The sequence below is a fragment of the Lissotriton helveticus genome, chromosome 1_1 (assembly GCF_964261635.1).
Source record: "Lissotriton helveticus chromosome 1_1, aLisHel1.1, whole genome shotgun sequence".
Taxonomy (NCBI): Eukaryota; Metazoa; Chordata; class Amphibia; order Caudata; family Salamandridae; genus Lissotriton; species Lissotriton helveticus.
The window spans coordinates 928,585,519-928,605,221 of record NC_136057.1 but is presented as its reverse complement, the minus strand read 5'-3'; the positions used below and the strand labels follow the sequence as shown (position 1 = coordinate 928,605,221).

Genomic DNA, 19,703 nt, shown 5'->3' with positions numbered 1-19,703 from the left:
TTGGTTTCTGATAAACTTGTTCAGAAGGAAATGGGAATAGAAACCTTGGTTGTATTGATTGTGCAGCGCCTCCTATATTGCATTTAGTTTGGAGAGAAGCAATTGGATTTCTCTTTTGAGAATTGGAAGGGGCCCATGGGAAGTCTTCCATGGAGGAAAATTCCAGGGTATGATCATGCTGGGATACATCTAACACCCATTTGTCAGAAGATATGAGCTTTCATTGATTGACAAATCTGGATAACTTGTGACCAAATTGAAGTGGGACTGTGTTGACAGGGGGTCTGTGGTACATCATTGTCTCCTGTTGGTATCCTGACACCTTCCTCCTGCTGAAGGGCGTCGACGCCCTGGCTGTCTAGAATATGTGGACAGTGTGGCTGGTCTGTAGGACTGAGTGGAATACTGTGAGCGAAAACCCTGTTGTGAGCAGGGTTAAATGCGCCGCTGGAATTGTGGAAAGAAAGTATATTGGTCTCTACCCCTGCCTCGAAAAGGGCTGAAATCTTCTTCGCTGAGCAACTTGGCTGTGTCTCTGTTCAACTTGATTAACTGCAATGAGTCATCAGTGTGTTTCCCACAAAGGAACTAAATGGTTACTTACAAGTAGGAGTAGTTTTGCAGCTTGAAGAGTTTTCTGGATTCACATGCTGTGCATTATTCCGCCATCTAGTGGTTGGGTCCGGAATAGTCTTTTGTTTTTTTTAGTCTGTTTTGCGTGTCGTTGACCACTTTTTGGTGCCAGGTACGTCCCCTGTGTGACGTCAGATGGCACACTGGAGGTCGTTGTGCGTGGTAGCCATATTTTGATTCTTTTTTTCTGTATAGAGAATTGTTAGAACTTGATTCCCCACCTGTTTGTATTCCTTGTAGGGGAGGCCGGGTGGGTCGCATGTGAATCCAGAAAATTCTTCAAGCTGCGAAACTTCTGCTACTGGTAAGCAATCAATTTGTTTTTGCAGTGAATCCTTTTCCCGATTCAAATGCCGTGCATCAGATTAAGTAGTGGTTTCTCCCTTCTTGGGGAGGCAGTGGTAAGAGGAAGACTTTGCAAACAGGTGTTGAAGTACCTTTTGTCCTATTTGTGCTTCCTTATTTATTTGTATGTCCACACAGTAATGTTTGATGAAGGCGTGTGGTGATGCCCATGTAGCTGTTGCACATAGTGTCTATGGGCACATTTGCCATAAATGCCAGTCTCACTCCATTCTTCCTGGTTGAGTGAGCTTGGTTGTACAGTTAGTTCTTTGTTTGCAGTGGTATAGCATGGTTGGATGGTTTGGACTATCCATTGTGAAATTGTTGCCTTTGTGACAGGCTTCCCTGTTTTAGTATGGGAGTATTATTTAATCAGTTGAGGAGGGAGAAAGAAAATGAGATCCGTCCAGTTTCCTGTATATCTAATCTCATAAATCATTAGAGGAAGGATCACTTGTCCTGCATAACCTGGGTATACAGGAAACGTTTGGGTTAGTCCCAAAATAAAAAACCCTCATTCACGTGTGGGATGGATCGAAGTAGCGGTATATTTTGGTTCTCCGCTATTCATACACGTAACTGCATAATCATTGGGTTAGTTATTATGCAACCTCCACCCGGAGGTATATACCCTTGGTTAAAAGCAGTAGTGAGCAGTGATAAGTGGTAAGTGAAAAAATGTAAAATACTTGGACAGCCAGACTTATATTTTATTTTTATGGATTCGAGCACTTTGTCTGAAAATATTTAGATGTGCATAAATCGAATTTTAAGGGGTCATATGCACTCAATTTTCGTGGTAAGAAAGGTCAACATGTTTCAGCCCTAGGTTGCCGATTTTGGTCATGTGGGCTTTCTTCAGGACCATGTGAAGTGATTTAAAATACCATCTATAAGGATTGCTTATTCTGGTAGGAAGGTGTTGTAAAGTGACATATTAGTCCTTTGCTGCGTTGAGGTCTTGTGGTACCTGTAAAGATAAAACTTTTAGCTAAGGGGAGGGAAAACATTGATAAGGGACTTGATAACCCTTTGGTTATCACAATGTTTATATCGCAACTGGAAAATGGCAATACTTTATTGAGCACGTTTCATTCGGCAAACGTCACCCTTAGTATGGGAGTAGGCAACAAACAACTGTTTGCGTTTACAAGTTTGTTCTGTTTTCTGTAGATAGTCCAATAGTGCCTTCCTTACATCCAGGGTATGACCGCTTCTTTACCCTCTTGTTATTGGGCCCTTGAAGAAGACTGGAAGGAGAATACTTTCATTTAAGTGATACTTGGATGCCACTTTTGGTAGGAATTGTGGGTTTGTTTGTAACTCCTTAACTGCGGCGCGAATTCCGCCGCGGTGCGCGGGGCTGCGTCGGACAACGGACGTGCGCAGCACTAGCGAGGTAGTGCTTGCGACTGTTGTTGGCCGACGCGCACACGCAACGGGTTAAAATAACCTTGTCATTATGGATTTGCATGTATGGTTGTAATTCAGTTACTCTCTGTAAGGATGTGATGACAATAAGAAATGCAGTCTTTAAAGTGATGTGTTTGAAGTCTGCCTTATACATAGGCTCAAATGGTTTTGTCATAAGTCGTGTGAGCACTGTATTTAAACTCCACATGGGGACTTGGAGCTGTTCTAGGGGGAGCAATTCTTTTAGACCCCTCTAGGAACTGTTTTATGACAGGTCTTCTAAAAAAAGCTCTTCCGTGATTTTCCTCTGGTGTAAGCTAGGATGGCAGCGCAGTGTGCCTTTATGCTTGAGTAGTTGATGTAACTGTCAAGAAGGCGAGTTAGATATATGCTCACCATTTCTTGTGTATTGATTGAGTTAATTCTGTTAGCTGTGCACCAAGTAGTGTGCCGCTTCCATTTTGCAGCATAGCATTGTCTTCTAGTTTGGTTTCTTGTCTCCTTTAGCATTTCCATTGTTCATTGAGGTGACCAAACTCTACATATTCAGGTGCCAGGCCGCTAGACGTAACGTTGCTGGCTCCGGGTGAAAGATTTGGCCCTGTTGCATTGTTAGTAGGTCCTTGTCCACTCTGATTTTAATTATCTGCCCTTTGGGCAGTTCTAGCAGATTTGAGTGCCATGTTTGTCTGGCTCATTGTGCAGCAATGAGAATTGGGTATGTCCCTGGTTGTCTTGCTTTTTCCATAACTCTTTGTATTAGAGGTATTGGTGGAAAAGCGTATGCAAATGGCCCTGACCAATCTAGTGACGGGGAATTCTTTTTTGACAGGTGGTGAGTAAACCTTGAGGCAAAGAACTGACATTCCTTGTTCTGTATTGTCGCAAACAGGTCTATCTCCGAGGTTCCCCAAAGTTTGAAGATGTCTTGTGCTTCAATTCCCACTCGTAAGAGCAGTTGCTCTGCCTGCTCAGAAGATCTGCTCTTGTGTTCTATACTCCTGGTAGATCTATTGTTTGTAGAAATTGCCCATTGCCAGATCTGTAGTGCTAGCTTCCTGAGCGGAAATGACTTCGTAACTCTCGGTTTGTAGAGGTAGAACATTGTGGGGGTGGTGTCCGTTTGAATCAAGACAGTCTTTGCGTGAATGTGTTACTGGAACTCTTTCAATGCTAGAAATACTGTTTATATTTCCAAGTAATTGATGTGTTTTATGGAGTCAAGGTTGTCCACTGGCCTCGTACCTTCAGTTGTTTGAAGTGCGCTCCCCCTCAGTTGAGGGATGCGTCTGTAGTGATTGTCACAGAAGGAGTTGGGTTTTTGAAAGGTCTCCCTTGTGTTATGTTGTTGGATGCCCATTATTGTATTTCTGCTTGCAGCCTCTGCATAACGACCACTAGATCCTCATACCTCCATGTGGCTTGTGACCAATTGTTGGTAAGCCATTCCTGGAAGGGGCTCATATATAGGCGGGCTTGAGGAATGAGCGGATTGCATGACGCAATCATGCCCATGAGCGTCATGACTCCTCACGGTCAGAGATTGACCCTTTCGGTAGAGGGAGGTTTCTTGTTTGATCGCTTGTATACTTTTTTGCGTAGGGTAAGCCCGTGCGAGCTTTGAGTTTAGTCCTGCACCTAAGAAAGTATTTTCCCTTTCTGGTTTTCTGGAGGATTTCTTGTGATTTATTGAGAATCCTAATCTTTGGAGCATATGGATTGCTGTTTGAACTTGGTGGAGAGATGTTTGTTTTCTGTTTGCCTCTATAAGCCAGTCGTCCAGGTAAAGGTAGAAGTGCATTCCATCCTTTCGCAGGTATGACGCGACAGCAGCTAGGCACTTGGTGAAGACATGTTGTGCTGATTTTATTCTGAAAGAGAGTACGTTGAACTGGTAGTGTGCTCCCTTGTGTAGGTACCGGAGATATTTTCTGTGGTTTTTGTTCATGTGGATGTGTAAATAGCCTTGAGATCTATTGTTGCCATGTAATCTCCTTTTTGGAATTGTGGGATTATTTTCGGGAGTGTAGCCATTTTGAAATGCTGTGTCAAGATGCATTTGTTTATGAACCTTGGGTCCAGAAATTGTCTTAGTAATACGCTCTGTTTGGGGACTAGGAAATAGGGTGAGTAGTTTCCTTTGAAAATATATTGTTTTGGTACCAATTCTATTGCTTGCTTTTGAAGAAGGTCCTTGATTTCTGAATTTAACTGCAGGAGTTCTGATTTGAGGAACCTCCTTATTTTTGGTGGGTTTGCTGGTGGTGTTTTTGCCTGTTCGATGCAAAAACAGTATTTTACCAAATTTAATATGCAATTGTCAGTGGTGATCTTTCACCACTGTTGTTGGCACAGTGACATTCTGCCTCCCACTGGTGTTGTGTGTGTGGGTCTTTTCCTGTGCAGGAGTCAATTTGACCCATTCTCCTCCTCTAGAGGGCTGGCCTCTGCCTCTTCTTCGAAAGGATTGCTTTGGCTCTTGTTGCAAACCAAGGAATCCTGGTTGCTGGCTTGTTTGTTGGCTATTCCCTTGGCCCTATTGTTGCTTTGACATTTGCTGTCCTTGAACATAGGCTCCTCTACCTGTGGGTTTTCTGCTGTTAAACCATCCTCTTTTGAAGGTACCTCTTTGTTGTAGGGCTTCCATGGCTTTTGCAGTTCCATTATCTTTTTGAATCTGTTGAAGAGATCCATCCGCTTATTTGCCAAATAGGGTCTCCCCGCTAAAAGGTCTGTTAAAGATGGAGGTTTGAACCTCTGCTTAAAACCTGATATTCTAAGCCAGGCATGCCTTCTTAGAGTGGTGCCTGTGCACATCTGTCTGCTGCATAGAGCGTAGATTTAAGCCATGTGTTAGCAATGTTTTTGCATTCTCAGACAATAGAGCTCCTTGATGCCATCCCATTGCTGGTGTCCGTACCTGCTCAGCAGGTCATTAGAGTGTGCGCTGCACCACTGCGTCGCTGCTTCCTTTTCCATTTCTCTGCCTACCATATCCATACGTTTGCTTTCTTTCTCTGGGGGTGGTCCACTGTTGGAGATAGCATTTACTATTCTGGCTGTGGTAACAACGATGGAGTCAGGCACTGAGTCTCCCTGGATACACCTAGGCTCCTTGGAAGAGAGTTTGTACTTCTTTTCGACCCTTGGTGTTACCCCCTTGCTTGAGGCTGGCTGCTTAAAGGGTTTTTTGCCTTGGTCCGGGATGCTTGGTATCATTGCTAGGTATTGTGTGCACTTGTTGGCTGGGGCTGCAGTTTCTAAAAAGAAGCATGTGTCTTCTTTTTCCTCTTCGGGGAGAACTCCAAAAGCGTTGGCTGCTCCATTTACTAGGCCGTTGTAGAAGGCTATGTAATCTGGTGTGGATGCCTTGAGGGATAACAGCATATCTCCTCATCTGGGCTTTAAGTGTCGAGGTCATTCCATGTCTCCTCAAAATTTTCAGAGGTTTCCTCTTCTTCTGGTGCATCGATGATTCCTCGAGATATTCGTTAGGTTCGGAGGTTGGAGGTGACTCGAACAAATTCCTTTTCTTTACCTTCGGCATCAACAATATCCGCTTCGGCGATGGGGATCTTAGGAATTTGAAATTCCTTGAGTGAAGCATTGAACTCCTCCATTTTCTAGAGGAGCGTCACCATTTCAGCTCCTTTTCTTCTCGACTTAGAGAGCTCGCTTGGCGTCAGAGACCTGAGATTTTCGTTTTTTGCTCGCGCTTGCCTCTGCTTTGGACGGCGTTGCGGTTCCCTTCGGGAGTTCGAATTCGACCCTCGTTTTCGACACCTTGTACGATTTCCCCTAGTTGGCGTCCCTTGGTAGCGGTCCGCTGGGTTCCTTTGATCGCAGCTGGCCTTCGATCACCTTTTTCTTTGGCGTCAGGGCTGCCTTAAGCTGTGCCTTATTATCGTGGCTCTAAGGTTCCGAAGAATGTGTATGGTGTTTTACCTCATCCGTCTTCTTCTCTGTATCCATCGCCATCTTTTTGTGGGCCAGGGTTTTTTCAGTCTCATTCTAAAATTTCGACGCCCTTCGTGCAGCGATTCTGCTGAAACTCCTTGGTCCTCTTCGTCACTGGAAAGGCCTTTGTCCTTCATGGAAGGTTTTTCCAATGCCTGGGATATCGTTGAGTAGTGGGCCTCTCTCTGCTTTCGGTATGTCCAGAGGGTTTCGGCTGGAATACCGCCCAGGCATCACAGTCTTTGTCCTTGTGGGCTTTGGGCAGGCAGAGGTTGCAAACGTCGTGTGGATTGCTTTGTGCAAATTTGTGGTGGCACTCGGGGCAGAATTTGAAATGAATATGCTACTTACCAGTATGCATCTGTTCTTGGCATGTAGAACTGCTGACATTCATATCTATAGCATAGATCGCCGCCTAGTGTTGGGTCCGGATGATTGCACATTGTTGTACTGGAAGAGTCTTCGAAGTATCACGAGATAGGTGGCTCCTCCCCTGGACTACAGTGCGCATGGGCATTGACTCCATCCCCAGATTGTTTTTAGCCATTGTGGCGAAGATGGAGTGTAACAGTGTGAGCAATGACCATGCTAAGAGTAAGTGTAAATTCTGCAGCCGCTACAGGCGCCGGGGAGGAGGGCGGGCGATAAGAATGTCAGCAGCCCTACATGCCAAGAACAGATGCATACTGGTAAGTAGCATATTCAGTTCGAGGCATGTGGGCTGCTGAATTCATATCTATAGCATAGAATAAATAGCAGTCCCTCCATTAACGGCGGCCGCCTGTGCCAGCTGCAGATGTCTGAAAAAGTGTTTTTAGAACAGCCTGCCCCACAGCTGCTTGCTGCTTGGAGTGCACATCTACACAGTAGTGTTTAGTAAATGTGTGTGGGGTAGACCATGTGGCTGCTCTACAAATGTCTTCCAAAGCGATATTACCAAGGAAAGCCATAGAGGCCCCCAACTTGCGGGTGGAGTGGGCTCTGGGGGGGACCGTTAAAGTGCACTTAGCCTTGTGATAGCAAATCTGAATACACTTAACGATCCACCTGGCTATACCTGCCTTGGAAATGGGGTTGCCTTTGTGCTGGGCTGAAAAGGCAACAAAGAGTTGTTGTGTCTTCCTAAAATCCTTTGTCCTATCGATGTAATACATCAAAGCTCGTTTGACATCAAGAGTGTGGAGCATTCTTTCTGCCACCGTCTCTGGGTTTTGAAAGAACGCGGGCAGCTCAATGGTCTGATTGACATGGAACTGCGAAACCACTTTAGGAAGAAATTTAGGGTTAGTGCGCAGCACCACCCTGTTGGAGTGAATTTGTATGAATGGCTCCTGTACAGTGAGCGCCTGTAGCTCACTAACACGTCGCAGAGACGTAATGGCAATGAGAAACGCCACTTTCCATGTTAAGAACTGAATCTCACAGGAATGTAGAGGCTCAAAAGGTGGGCCCATCAACCTGGTGAGGACCACATTGAGGTTCCACACAGGAGCTGGAGGGGTCCTGGGAGGGATGACCCGTTTAAGTCCTTCTAGGAAGGCTTTAATGGCAGGCACTCTGAAAACGGAGAGATGCTGCCTGTTTTGGAGATAAGCCGCTATGGCGGATAAGTGTATCCGAATGGAAGCGTATGCTAGATTGCATTTGTAAAGATGTAACAAATAACAGATGATGTTGGGAATGGATGCATCTAGCGGGTTGATGTTGTGTTCAGTACAGTAAAGGACAAACCGCTTCCATTTCGCTGCATAGCAGGCCCTGGTGGTGGGCTTTCTAGCCTCCCGTATGATATCCATGCATTCAGGAGGCAAGTCAAGGTAGTCAAACTCTAAGACTTCAGGAGCCAGATCGCCAGGTTGAGCTGTTGCGGGTCTGGATGCTGAATGTCGCCACGGCTCTGCGTCAAAAGCCTGGGTGTGAGGTGCAGCCTTTGATGCGGTACCACAGAGAGTTGTAGAAACGTGGTGTACCATGGTTGGCGTGCCCACATTGGAGCAACCAGGATGAGTGTCATCGAGTGTTGCTTTAGCTTTCGTGCCACTAGCGGTATGAGAGGTGCTGGGGGAAAAGCGTACGCAAATCTGCCTGACCAGTTCATCCATATCGCATTGCCCTGCGACTGTGGGTGAGGAAACCTGGCGGCAAAGCTTTGGCATTTTGCGTTTTCCTTTGTGGCAAACAGGTCTATCTCTGGATGACCCCACTGTTGGAAGTACGGGCGGAGTACCGATGGGTGTATCTCCCACTTGTGCATTTGGTGGCTGTATCTGCTGAGCAGATCCACCATCTGATTGTCCTTGCCCGGGAGGTGTTCCGCCATGAGGCAGATGTTCCTCTGAATGGCCCACTTCCACATGCCCTGAGCCAGATGAGACAACTGTGGGGAGTGCGTTCCTCCCTGCTTTTGAATGTAGTACATGGCCGTCATGTTGTCCGTCCGGATCAACACGACTTTGTTGCACAGATGTACTTTGAAAGACTTCAATGCCATGAAGATTGCCATTAGTTCTAGGTAGTTGATGTGCATCTTCTTCTGCTGCGCAGTCCATAGTCCCTGCACAGTGTAGTGGAGTACATGAGCTCCCCATCCCTGGAGAGATGCGTCCGTCGTCAGGGTAATCTGTGGCACAGGCTCCTGAAACGGTCGGCCCTTGCAAAGGTTGTGTGGATTCCACCAATGCAGAGAGCTGTATGCCAGACCGGTCACCAACACTAGGTCGTCCAACTGTCCCTGAGCCTGAGTCCACTGATGAGCCAAGCATTCTTGGAGCGGACGCATATGTAGCCTCGCGTGCGGGACTATGAAGATGCAGGAGGCCATCATGCCTATCAACTGCATGAACACTCTCGCTGGAAGCGAGAGTTGCGGTCTGAACTTCCGGATCAGCGACTGAATGCTGTCGATTCTCACAGGATTCGGCTGAGCCGTGGCTGCCAGAGTATTTATAGTTGCGCCCAGGTACTGCCGCACATGGGCAGGCTGAAGGTGCGACTTTGGGTAATTTAGTGAGAATCCCAGATCGTGAAGAAGGTGAATGGTGTGGGACATGTTGGCGGCGCACTGCTGGGCCGACTTTGCTTGGACAAGCCAGTCGTCCAGATAAGGGTAAACGTGAACGTTCTGCCGTCTGAGGTGCGCCGCCACCGTCGCCAGGCATTTCGTGAACACCCTGGGCGCAGTGGTCACCCCGAAAGGGAGGACCTTGAACTGATAATGGTGACCCTGAATGGTGAACCTGAGGTATTTTCTGTGTGATGGATGCAGTGGAATGTGGAAATAGGCATCCTTGAGATCCAAGGTTGCGAGGAAGTCCCCCCGATTGAGCAACGGGAGAACCTGCTGCAGTGTGAGCATATGAAAGTGTTCTGATAGAATGTACTGATTTAGGGGTCTGAGGTCCAGTATGGGTCTGAGGGACCCGTCCTTCTTTGGGATTAAGAAGTACAGGGAGTACACTCCTGTGCCTTCTTCCTCCACCGGCACAAGCTCGATTGCCCCTTTTTGCAGCATGACGAGTACCTCCTGCTGCAATAAGTGCAAATGCTCCGCGGACATAGGACGGTGTTTTGGCGGCATGTTGGGTGGAGTGGATGTTAACTCCAGACAATAACCGAACTGGATACGTTTTCTGACCCACCTGTCTGTGGTGATGGATTTCCAGACTGGCAGGAACCGCTGGAGTCTCCCCCCGACAGGTGTAGTATGGTCGGGGGGCAGTGACAGGGCGTCACTGTTTGTTGGCGGCGGAGGAGCGGGAGTTGTTGTTACCTCGACCTCTGCCCTTGGCGCTGTTGCCCCGGTATCCTCCTCTATTTTGCTTGGTGTAAGAGGATTGCGCCCCACCTTTATGGAATTGCGTTTGCTGGGACATTTGGCCTCTGGAAACACCTATTGCCTGAGCGACGAAAAGTGCTCCCTCTAAACTGTGGGGACTGGAGAGCTCCCATGGACTTAACAGTCTCGGTATCCTTCTTTATTTTTTCCAGGGTGGTATCCACCTCAGGACTAAATAATCTGTCAGGGTTTACCGGCTGGTTGAGGATGGTGGTCTGTATCTCCGGCTCAAACCCGGAGATTCTGAGCCATGCCTGACGTCTCAACATCACACTGGTGTTAATTGCCCTGGCTGCAGTGTCCGCAACGTCTAGGGCACACTTAATGGAAGCGTTGGAGAGGAGTTTCCCTTCCTGGATAAGCATCTCCGCTGCCTCTTTATATTGGTCAGGTAGATGTTGCAACAGGGTCTCTAGTGTGTCGTAGTGTGCCCTGTCGTATCTAGCCAAGAGTGCCTGCGTGTTAGAGATACGCCAGATATTGGCCGCCTGAGCTGCTACTCTCTTTCCTGATGCCTCCAACACTTTGGATTCCTTGTCCGGGGAGGAGCTTTACCAGTGGTTTGCGAATTCGCCCTTTTGCGTGCATTAGAAACGACCAGAGAGTCCAATGGCAACTGGCCCCTGATGTAGGTAGGATCGCCAGGTGCCGGCCTGTACTTTTTTCAATTCTAGGGTTGACTACCCTTGACCTCGTGGGTTCCTTAAAAATGTCCGCAGCATGTTTTAGGACCCCCTTCAGCATTGGGAGAGTCTTTACAGTGTTTTCAGCTGAAGAAAAAGTGTCAAAGAGGAAGTCCACCTCCACAGGGTCAGCGTGGAGCTCCACGTCGTGGTTTTTGGCCGCCCTTTCAATTAAGGCATTAAATGCCGCAGAATCCTCAGTGGGAGAGGTCTTGACGTTGTACACCTGAGGGTCATGGGCGGTCTGCTGATCGCCTTGGTCTCCTGCCCCCACCCATGAGTCCTGTTGTTCATCAGGATCCGTGTTGGCAGGAAAGTTGTATTCCTCGTCCTCATCCCCAGCATCCTCCACATCAGAATAAGTGGGTGAGGGTGTGGCAAGTCGTGCAGTCCGAGGAACCAGTGGCTCGACCAACACAGGCGAATCTGAATCGGGCTTCTTGCGCTTCAGAGGAATCGTGTATGACTCCAAGGGCTGTGCCGCCGTGATCTTTCTTTTGTAAAGCGTAAGCTTCCCGGTGTCGGCATCGATGAAATGCTCCGACTGCTCCTCCACCAAGGGTGGTCGATGCGTCAAGCCCCCAGCCGGGTGAGCTGGCATCGACCCCGCAGATCCCTGCAAGTGTAGTAAAAATGTAGTATACTTGTAAAGCGCACAGCTGCCCCAGCAACGGGGCGTCCCGGCGCTGTATAACTCTGGGGAACCCGTCCTGGCTTTCCCTGTGGGATGGTCCCTTGCTGGGAGTCCCCAAGGTGGAGCCAGGCATCCCCGGAATTGGTGGGGCCGTTGTGGAGATTAGGCAAGCTAATGCCCAGAGTTGCCGAGTGGAACCCCTGATTAGAGTAAGCACCGAAGCGAGAATTATCGAGTCCGCTGACCAAGGTCCATGACCCTGCCGCGTCGGGAATTGAACCCTGGTCCCAGGCTGACTTCTGCTCTCAGGCCTGCCGCCTCTAACCAGTGAGCCACACTACTCCAACTGCGGTTTGGGCACCGATCGTGGTGCGAAGGCTTTCGGTGCCACTTTCGGCGGCAACGTGAAGAGGATTGGCGTCGAAGACTTTGGCGTTGGGACCGATTGCTTCGGGGCGGAAGGTGTCATTGATTCTTCCGCCGAAGCCTTGTCCTTGATGCGTTTTAGGGAGTCCGAGACCTGCTTCGTAAAGGAAGCGGACGGCTTTGTCGACCCGACAGACGATCTCGATCCACTAACATGGGAAGACTCGAGCGTCGATGGCTTGGGCTTTTCCGGCCGAGGCGTAGGAGCATCCTTCTTAGGGGCGCTACGCCCTCCTTCCGTGGCAGCAGACGTCGACGCCGGCTGTGTCGGTTCGGCGGCCTGTATGACTGGTTTTGGTGCCCCAGTCGTCGGCTCGACGCCCTTGCTTGACCTTGGCGCCCTTTTTGGACTTCGGCTCAACGCTCATGCTGGACTCCGGCTCGATGCCCTTCTTGGACTTCGGCTCGACGCCCTTGACCACCTTCGGCTCGGTGCTTTTGTCCGACTTCACCGGGTCGATAGCTTTCTTCGGCTTGGGTTGTCCCGACACCTCGGAAGACGAGGGTGTCGACAGAGGAGCAGACGTCTTCGGTTTCGATTGCGTCTCAACCACGTTCAGTCTTGTCGACACCGATGGTTTCACTTTCAGTTTCGTTTTCGACAATGGTGGCTCCGCCGAAGTGTCCGTAGCCGGGCCTGGAGGCGGGGCCGTGGATCCTGGTAGAAGGTCTTGGGGAAGGCCGTGTGGCGATCCCTCGACCTGAGCCTTTGTAATTGTTCGAACGGGGCATAGCTCTTCCTCTGAGCTATCTTCCACGGCCCCCTAGGCCCCATTGTCGTCTCCTACCTCATCGACGACTTGTTCTACTTTTAGGCCTTCGACATCCGCTTCATAGTCGTAGTCAATTTCCACCACCGGAGGTGAAATCTACAACTGAACTTCGTGTGCGTCTGCTTCTTCGTTGACGAAGATGTCCACCGGTGCCGGGGCCGTCTGTCGGGCCTCCATGCTCGCCAAAGCAGAATCGTCTTCTTCGAACGAAACCTGGAACACGCCATACAGCTGGCTTCATCGTGGTCCGGCGACAGGCACTTGTTGCACACCGGGTGGACGTCGATGTGGGGATACTTCGATCCACACACGGGAAACTTCTTGAACGGGCTCCGTTCCATGTTGTGTCGTCGAAGGTCTTGCTGCGTCGACTGGGCCTCGATCACCGAAGAGCCACGCGACTCCCCGGATGTCCAACTCGGGAACTGAGTCGGAACAGAACTGGGCACCGAACGCAAACAATACCGACGGTTCGAAAAAGGCCTTCGGGCCTTGAAAAAGTTTATGTTGATTCCGAACTGGAGATAACGAAATTACATCCGAACCCAATGGCGGAAAAAAACAATCTGGGGATGGAGTCGAAGCCCATGCGCACTGTAGTCCAGGGGAGGAGCCACCTATCTCGTGATACTTCGAAGACTCTTCCAGGAGAACAATGTGCAATCATCCGGACCCAACACTAGGCGGCGATCTATGCTATAGATATGAATTCAACAGCCCACATGCCTCGAACGGAGTATTTTCCATGGCTCCTACCTCGCCATTTGTCGACCCTTGATGTCTTCGGTATTTGGGGTGTCTTTCTCTGAGTTAAGTTTTGATCTCCGGTTGGGATGGCAATGGTCTATGTTCGCTTTCCACTTGAAATCTCAACTTTTATCTTCTTTCAGGGATATTTCTGAAAACTTCAGAGCATACTGTCTTGCTTCCAGATCCAAGTGTGAAAAAATAATCTGAAGATGGCTACTACGCACAACGACCTCCAGGGCTCCATCTGACATAACACAGGGGACGTACCTGGCACCAAATGGTGGTCGACATGCCCAAAACAGAAAGAAAAAAAAATATTCCGACCCAACCACTAGATGGCGGAATAATGCACAGCATGCGATTCCAGAAAAGGATTCACGCTGCAAAACTCTACATTCCGTCCAGTAGAGCAGGCCATGGTACTGGACATGCAATTTGATGAAGTCGCCTTACGCCAACTCTAGCATCTCAATACAGCCACTCCGGCCATCTGCCAGAGGCTGTAGAAGAAATATCCATGGCCACACCTATGATCTCAGATGAGGCCTTTTCCCCTTCCGCCAGAATTTTCCCTCGCCTCTTTTCTTTTCATACATTCAGGGAGATACTCCACAAGAGATGTGATGTCGGCACCACATGTACCGGTCATATCTCCCCATAATAGCCATGGCATTGGTAGCAATGATTGAAGTAGCCGCCATTGCGAAGAATCTTTTGCCTATATTTTCAAGCAGGCAGCCTTCCTTATCCGGAGGGGCTGTGCATGACGTAGAAGGATTCTTTGCTCTTCTCTGAGCAGCTTGCATGATGACTGAATCTGGCTGAAGAAGGCCAATGAGAAATGTAGGGGAACCTTTAGGAGCCTAGCACTTTTTGTTGAGTTTCAGAATAACAGCCACCACAGACGCTGGAGCCTTCATTCATTTTAGGCCTTCTTGCCATATAAAATCCACAACAGGGATAGCACGAGGGATGCGTTGTGTTCCTGCTTTAAAATCGTAGAGGAAATACTCTGTTTGATTAGCTGGCATAGGAAGGTCAAAGAGCTTAGATACTCTCTCAAGCAGGTTGTGAGACTTGATTATTCTCCTTCTTTCTAGGGCAGGTATGAGACTTCTCCTCAAGCTTCGAGTCAGAGATGACCTTCTTCTTCTTTGAGGGTTTTTGCTGAAAAAGTACGGCAGTACTGGCATTCTGGATAAAGACAGTACAGGCATTCTTTATGTGGATCCTCAGAATATCCATATGTTTTGCAAGGCCTAAAAAGGAAATTTTTTACACTCAGACATTCTGTGTGAAAACACAACCACTCTTCCAAACTGTACCTCAGATGACAGTAGGAGGTGTAAGAGATGAACTGGAAACTGCATGTCAAAAGTTAAACTGTGACACACTGAATGCACAAAGCTCTGGGAGACTCCTTAGCACAAGGCAGCTTTATATTTTTTCTCAATGCTAGGATTGAGGACCCTAGCCCTGACAGGATCCTTAAAACCTCTGTTGAGTGTTTGATGACACCTTTCAGCATTGGTAAAATGGCAGTAGACCTTTGTGTGTTATCAAAACTGTCTAGTAGGAAATCTTCCTCCACTGCATCGGTGTGTAAGTCCACCCCATGATATTGTGCAGGGGGAGGAGGTGCTGACGCCTCACGTGGTCTCTTCTTGGAGCTGAGAGTCAATTGTCCGGTTTTAGGATCCTTTACAAGAGTTTTTTGATTGGGATCCGGTGTAAAAAGTTCTTCTGAGTGGGGCAAATCCTTCGGCGTTGAAGTTTTCGGCTCCGTAGGTTTTTTCGCCACCGAGTCGGAAGCTGGTGTCGAGACTTTTGGCTTCGGAGTATGACCTTTTGAATGTCATTTACCGGAACCTGTTTTTTCGGTTCCGGGTGTTTCTTCGGCTCCGACGCGTGTGAATCTGGCGCTTTGGGCGTTTTTTTACTCGGCGCCGTGTGCTTAGGTGTCGGAGCAACAGTCGGCGTAGTAGAGGAAGATGGCTTCTTTTTCGGTGTCGGTATAGGATTGGCACAGGGAATAGGCTGGCTCGAGCCCGAGCCGCCTGAAGGCTTAGTGGGCTTCTTTGCCGGGCCCGAAGGCGGGGCGTGGGAAGCAGTGTCTCGGTGTGCCCCCGGGCCTGAAGGTGAGGCTGTGACCGAAGCCTTTTTTGAGAGTGTCGAGGAAGGGTTGGGGTCGACGGTCTTACTTACGACCCGTTGAGCTGGAGTGATGTCCTCGACGTCGGAGTCTTCGGCATCTGAGGATCCGATACTCTCTTCGGCGTGCTGGTGTTCTGGCACGTCGACGCCCTCTTTGAAGATGTCGTCGGGGATCGAAGCTGACGAGCGAGCCATAGTTCTCCGAGCTCGTTGGTCCCGAATTGTTTTCTTGGAGCGGAATGAGGCACACGCCGAACAGTCTTTGGCCTCGTGCTCCGGTGAAAGGCAAAAGTTGCACCCCTCATGTAGGTCGGTGTGGGGAAACGTCAACCCACATTGAGGACACTTCTTGAATGGCGTTCTTTCCATGAGCCAGAAAGCAAGGCCTAGGTAGGCCCGAAGGCCTTCGTCGACGACCGGAATTGAAGACTTCGAAGTGGTAGAGAATCGCGTCGATGTAGCGCAATCGAAACAATACCGTCGAACTGGGTGAGGATTGCACGCCGAAAGAAAATTGGTTCCAAACTAGAACACAAGAAACACATCCGAGCCGGATGGCGGAAAAAAACAATCTGGGGATGGAGCCGATGCCCATGTGCAATGTGGTCCTAAGGTTAAGTCACCTATCTCGTGACTTCCAAAGAACTTTTCAGGACAACAACAAACTGCAAACATCCGGGCCCAACACTAGGTGGCGATCTATGCACGGTGTGCAATCTGCAGCTCATATGCCTCGAACATAGCTGTTTAGATGGGTTTATCTTGGTACAGAATTGCCATGACTCTAAGCCTTCTGATATGAAATGTTTTTCCTTTTCAAATCACTCTATGTGCAACCCTGGAGGGTTTGCAGTCCAACAAATTCACACAGTTTTCATTTCCTGGGAGACTGAACTGACTACAAGACGTCTGCTGATGCAGTAGGAATCATGTGACTACTTGTATTAGTTCAACCTTCTCAGATTAAGCATGGAACATTATATAAGTCACATAATCTCACCTGCGAAAGTTAGTGTATCTTTGTTATCTCGTTTTTATTCTGGTACATTCCACAGTATGCCCAAGCTTGCAGTGTAGCCAGGGGCAACAGCTTGGTGCAGATATCACAGTGCAGTTGTACATGCACAAACACTTGGCAAATAACAGCTCAATGGATCCTCCCCGACACGCTGAAAACAGAAGTCTTAGAAAGGAATGTAGATCCTCCAAGTAGCACATTATTGCACCACCACCAAGAGAGAGAGCAGACATCACAGGCATTTTCCTACTGTGAACCATAATAGCTACTGAAGACTGCAGCATGGATTCTAAAGCATACCTCATCTGTCATGCCAGCTCTGATGAGTGTGAAAAGGTATTGGAGTAGCCGGATGTCATCTTCGCGATCCAAGTCATCAAGTGGCATCTTCTGCCTAATGGGGGCATCTGGGTCCTTAAAAAAAATAAAAAATTAGTGTTTTCTGCTCCATCAACTAATTATTAGGAGAAAACAGGTCAGGAAATACCAGACATTGCAGTTTTCCTCAAAGCGCTTGTGGATCATCAAGATTTGCAGCCTCAGAGCTATAAATAGAAGTAAGAATCTGAACAACCCAACAGTACCTTTGCAATATGTTTAAACTGATGTATTTATTTTTTCACAGGTGAAATAACATGAAATTTCAAAGCCAGCTGGCAGCATCTCATTAGAATACCTTCTGGGATTTGTTGAAAACACATGAAGTTCAAACTCTTCTAGGCTAACGAACGTCCACTATTTAAACACTTTTTCGAATAGGTTTTTAACGTTGTACTTGTTTGCATTCATTTCCCATCCCTTCCGGGATTACGTACTGGAGGTAAGTGGAAGTCATCAATATGCCTAAAACACCTTACTAAGGCACACGCACTGCACCCCACGAACTAAATGTGTACCTATCTCTTAACCTGTGGTTTTCATAGCACAAAGGCATACAAAAAGTGTTTCAAAGAGAAAACGGTAGGCTGTATAGGAATTGATTAAAAAAATATTAACATTGGAGAACAGTAGTTACAGGACGCAACTAACGTCGACATCAATGAATCGGCTTGAACTGTTAATTTTTCTTCATTAGAACAACGTACAAATATATTTTTAGAAAACAAGCAAGTTATGTATTATCCAAAGACTGAATTCCCTGACCTTTGCACAAGATCAGGACATCATGTCAAAACTAAATTCAATAAATGTAAGTGCCACAATTGATTAAGCCATAGGATTGACTTGAGACCAATGTATGATGCACCTTAAGGAATAAGATTATGATAATGATCTTTAATGTTAACAAATAAATGTCAAAAAAGATCATGTTTCCAAATATTGGAGATGACCAACCACCTGACAAAGACTAAAGAAATCAGGTCACTCTTGAACATAAAAGCTACTTTACTCATCAGGATGTGATCCTTAAGACAGGTACTAATGCTCTAGAACCTTTGCAGGCCTCAACAAATCATAAAGATGTTACCAGACTGGCAGGTCTAGTGATTTAAATAACTTACTCGGCCTAACTGTAATGCTCTACATAAACTGGTTTCAAATGATGTGCTCCTTGGCAAATATTTTAATTCACTGAGCCACCATTTCCTTCCTTATCACATATGACAGCACCTTCAAGTAGGTTTATTCAGCAGGTCTGCTGTATGAAATAGTCGTTTGTTTGATTTAATAGACTCATATTCTCCTCCATATTTAACACAACTCTAGCAGCGTATAGAAAACACATGACCCCTGACTGGCCTCTTAGAGCATGAAGTGGTAGCAGACTGTCATTTCCATTCAGCACATTTTCCATTGAAATAGCCACAAAATGTGCACATGAAATGCGTTTTAATGATAAAACGATATAGTGTACAAACAATGTTTGGAAATCGAGTTTCTGCAAATGTTTGTCATCTGCACATCACCAAGTAAAGGGTTCTGATTTTTTGCCCTTATTTAAATCTTTGATAGCATCACACTTCTGAATCAAAAATAAATTAGCTTTTACAATACCTGATACATTTTGAAATATTTTGCTATTTAAATATTGTGTTAGAAAGACAACCTGACATCCTACAGCTTTCACAATTATTGTCCGACAGCTCACTTTACAAAATCCTCTTACTGCAGTAAGAAAAAGTAAAGTAAACACCATTTTCCAGGACAAGATAGGCAGCAATTAGTAAAAAGACAAACTGACATTTAACCTCTGTCCTTGAACAGACAAAACATGATTTAAAGGCTTCATTATTGCTCATTCACATCCTGAATCAACAGAACACATTCCTTTCCAGGTCAGGTTCAATCGCCAGACCGGACCAGTAGGTCCTAAAAATAGCTCAAACTAATAAAATCTGACACGCCATAGCGAGTGGACAAGTAGATTTTTTTAGGCCTGCTTTGGTAACAGTAAATCTGCATATAAGCACATTCAGCAAAGTGTGCACCTAATCTGTGACCTCACCCAAGCACCAGGGGTAAAGTCTGTGCTCTTGGCCCATTTCAATAGCCTTGAATGATTTTTCTGGTGCAATAGAAAAGTCATAAATAATTTCAGAAAGACATTTTTAAGCTTGAATCGGGCCAACGTAGAGCTTCTAAATTGATGCAGAAAACAACTCGTTCGAGTTAGGCATCCAAAGTCATTACATCCACTAATTAGTCGAGAGGTCAAGGTCCTGTAATAGTAGTTTAAATAAAGAGGTGGCAAAAAGTGAAAGTGTGTTGAGTCTAAACACGAGTACATGTCCACTTTTGGAGAATTGCTGTATTCCGGGCCTCTACCAATGATTTTAAATAGAAGTCTTGGCCTTGGAAACAATTTCAAGACCAACTTAAGGGGAACCGGGCCATGCTTGGGTTAATGCTAGGAATATGTTGTGTTTTTGGACATGTCCTAGTGGAGTTGGACCACCACCATTGGTGGGATGGGTACTGTTTGAAAGCGTTATACTGTTACAGGACACCAAAATCATCTGCTCTCTTCAGCACCATGCCCAGATATGTAATCCATCATTTGCTGCGCAAGAAGAGCGCAGTGCTGCTACGCTTTAATGCCGGATGCCAAATGTTACAGGGCTTTATATAACAAGATACACCT

At 47.1% G+C, this 19,703-nt stretch overlaps 1 protein-coding gene across 3 annotated transcripts in view; it reads right to left on the bottom strand.

Moving 5' to 3' along the window:
* The window catches only part of NUP107 (nucleoporin 107), a 547,946-nt gene that overhangs the window by 325,110 nt on the left and 203,133 nt on the right, over positions 1-19,703 (bottom strand). For all 3 annotated transcript variants that reach the window (XM_078676641.1, XM_078676632.1, XM_078676648.1), the window contains exon 12: positions 16,922-17,035. In XM_078676641.1, coding sequence (XP_078532767.1) covers positions 16,922-17,035 — 114 coding nt within the window. The remainder of the gene's footprint in view (positions 1-16,921; positions 17,036-19,703) is intronic.